We start from the raw sequence: 3,413 nt of genomic DNA, 5'->3' as shown, positions 1-3,413 counted from the left end.
CCCCTGTCCCCCGCCAGGCCCTGCTGGCCGGCTGCTCTCCTGTGAGCGCTGCGCACCCTGCTGGCGGCGCTCCGAACCCCGAGGGTTCCACCAGAAGATCGCCGGGGGCGCGTCGGTCTTTGCGCCTCACAGCCGGGCTCACCTGGAGCCGAGGAGCGGTCTCGGGCGTCCTCGTCAGCGCTGTCCCCGCAGGCTCCGAGGGGCTGGCGGCGGCGTGCTGGCCCGCGGCGGAGGCGGCTTCCGAGCCCCCGGCTTGACGTTGCTGCCCCCTGGCGGCGAGCGGGCACAGCGTCCGGGCGGCGGCGCTCTCCAAGAGCGAGCGCGGGCTGGTACCGGAACCCAGCACCTGCTGGGCAGCAAAGGGACTTGAGATCTGCAGTCGCTTCCACGATACAAAAGTAAAAAATCCCTAAGTTGTGGCTAGTACAATGTACAATACGTATGCATGAAATTTTTAATTTTTATGACCTAATAAACATTACAAATGTATTTTAAACACTATTACAAACTTTGAGCTTCTGCTCAAGTGTCTTTGGAGGTACCAAAACAGTTTAAGGGTAATTATATTTAAATTTATATAATGAAAATTTATATAATTAAATTAAATATAATAAAATTAGACGGTTTGTATCGATTTCCCTACTTAGCAACGTTTTTAGCTGATTGTAACTATAATTTGAAACACCGTGGGGGTAAGCAGAGAAGTCTGCAGGGCACAGGTGCTGGGCCTCTGCGTTACCACGTGGCCTTTAGCTTGGAGCCACCAGGTGCGAAGATACATTTAATTCACACACACCACACACACACACACACACACCAAAAAATAAATAAATAAATAATAAGAGGAAGGAGACACTTGCTCCACAATTTCCTTGGCATATTAGAATTTGAATATACAAATTTTTAAAAATCAAACTAATCTTGAGTTTTCAGGAAGAAAAATAATGAATCTACAACAAGTCAGCTAAGAAAAATGATCAAGAGATTTCACACTATCACTTACATGTGCACTTCGTAGTGGTGCAGATAAACATTTTCAATAAATATTTTAATGTAAGTTAACTATTTAAAAATTTTCATCGTGGTCTTAACCAACCAGCAGAAAAGTACAAAAACGAACTAAAAGAAGTAAAGGCATGCTGTTATTTTGAGCTGTACAGGACTCATGTCAACAACTTCTGACACTGCCTGTCAAGCGGAAGACCCAACACTATTATATACTACTGGACTTTTAGAATATTTTGCTGAATTAACACACCTATAATATTCAAATGATGGAACTAAACAAAAAAGGGGATACAGATAAACATCCATTTTGTATCTGTGTATTCAAAATGGTTAGGATAGATATATAGTTACATTCTCTTAATGAATAGAGGTATTTGTTCTAATAGTGTTTGTAAATAGGATATCATGTCTGCATCTTGTACAACAAATAACCACTAGGAAGAATGTATGCAATGTGTTAATTATTGGAACTGTCCTACCAATTTGATTTGAAACTGTCTCATTGGTATTTGTTTCTCAATAAAATTATGGAAAAAATAAAAAAAATTTTCAGTATTGATATAAAGTGTTGCCTTAAAGAATATTAATTTGTGTGAAAATTAACATATTCAAATAAAAATGTTAATAACAAATGGTATGCAAAAATCCCAGAGGTGACATGCAAATGACTGCGATCTTAAGAAACTGCTATTTCATCTTCAGTGTTTTTAAACTTTTGTTCCGGATCTATCTCCCGCTGAGGAAATGCCTGCCGCATAGTTTCAAATGACTCAAGTATTTATTAATGGAGAGGAAGAGGAAGGTAAGAAAAATAAGACAAAGAAGGGAAGGGATGAACGGCCTGACGCTTCAAGCGCATCGGTTCAGTCTGTTTACTTAAGAATTCACATCGTATTGACATGTATCAGGAGGGATTCAGAGCTCCAGAGCCAAGAAATAAATAGAAAGGAACTGCAGAGGTTGAAAATAAGGTCAGGAAGTCACAAAGTGAAACAACTGAGAAAAGAGAAATAAATATATCTAGTAATAAATAATGTGACACACAAACATTCGGTGGGTGGGGAAACCCTGGACATTCCAGAAAAGACATGCTGGTGACACCAGTCCTCCAAGAGTCTCGCAACAATGCGAGCATAAGATGCTCCTGAGAGCTCTCAGGCAAGCCCACCGGGCCTTTCCTTAGCCCCAACCACCCTAGGCAGTGCTCGGTCCATAATGCCTTCAGGCTCGCTCTCTCTCCCTCTCCCTCCCCCATCTCCCTCCCTCTTCTCTCTCTCCCTTCCCCCTCATCTGTGCTACAGATTGAACCAAGGGACTGCGCACACTAGACAGGCCCTGGAGCACCGAGGCATGCCCTGCTCATGCCATGCAGGAGCCCCAGGGCCTTCCCACGCTGGGGCAGGCAGTACAACCCAGTCCAAAGTCATCGCGCTCCTGCACATAATGATAATGTACCATATATTTTTACAAGTTAAATAAAAGAATTTTAAATTATTTTCACCAAAAACAAGACATGTTCAAGGAGATCAACATGTTTACCCTGATTCAAACACTGAACAATGTATTTATGTATCAAAACATCCCATGAGTACTTTATAAATATGTACAATTTTTCTCTTTCTGTGTATCAGTTTTAGAGGCTAAATCTGCCCTCCAAGAGCACTTTCAGGCAGGCGCTACCTGTTGCGCTCCATTGCCAGCGCCTTCACTGGCGGCTCCTGAGCCTCCACCATCCTCCCCTTCTCCACCCCACTGGCAAAGGCTGCTTCCCTGCCTCCCTTATCTTGACTTGTTGCTCTGCAGACTTCCCGTGACGCCTCCAGATAACTTCAGTGCGTACACAAAAACAAGCTCCTTTGTTGTTATTCTCCACTCTCTTCTCTCTTTGGACTCATAAGTGATTTCTTACAAAACGAAATGTCTCAGATGAATAAAGCCTCTTTGCCCAAGTACTGTTACAACACTCTTGTCTCTCTGATGGAGGCCACTATGAAGTGCCTCTCAGCAGGATTTAAATTCACTGGGTGGCTTTTCATGCTGAGGTATGAGTCTGTCCACCGCTTGGGCCCGCTGTCCACGACAGCAGCGAAGGACACCTGGCTCCAACCTCAGTTAACTAGACACAGGCTGTAGCTGCAGGCACCTCCATGTGGAGAGCGGAGGCCTTCTGGAAACAACGCTGTTCTCCTAAATTAATATGAGGTCTTATACTTGGAGGAGTCCTTGAGTGGTTCCACCTTTCTTCAGTATTCCCATCCTTTGTTTTGATAAATAATATACATGGACCTACCAGAGATCTTTTTCTTAGCCCCAGAGAAACTCAAATTCTGTGAGAGGGCGTCAATCTTCCTGGAGCCCTAAAATCATACCTCTTCACTTGTTTAGTTAAGCCTTTTCGGGCCACT

At 43.7% G+C, this 3,413-nt stretch overlaps 1 protein-coding gene across 1 annotated transcript in view; it reads right to left on the bottom strand.

Moving 5' to 3' along the window:
* The window catches only part of Cdc20b (cell division cycle 20B), a 75,008-nt gene that overhangs the window by 51,844 nt on the left and 19,751 nt on the right, over positions 1-3,413 (bottom strand). The window contains 1 exon segment of the mRNA XM_023709097.1: positions 143-382. Coding sequence (XP_023564865.1) covers positions 143-382 — 240 coding nt within the window.

The sequence above is a fragment of the Octodon degus genome, unplaced genomic scaffold (assembly GCF_000260255.1).
Source record: "Octodon degus isolate 3935 unplaced genomic scaffold, OctDeg1.0 scaffold00001, whole genome shotgun sequence".
Classification (NCBI taxonomy): domain Eukaryota; kingdom Metazoa; phylum Chordata; class Mammalia; order Rodentia; family Octodontidae; genus Octodon; species Octodon degus.
This window is presented reverse-complemented; position numbering and strand designations above follow the sequence as displayed.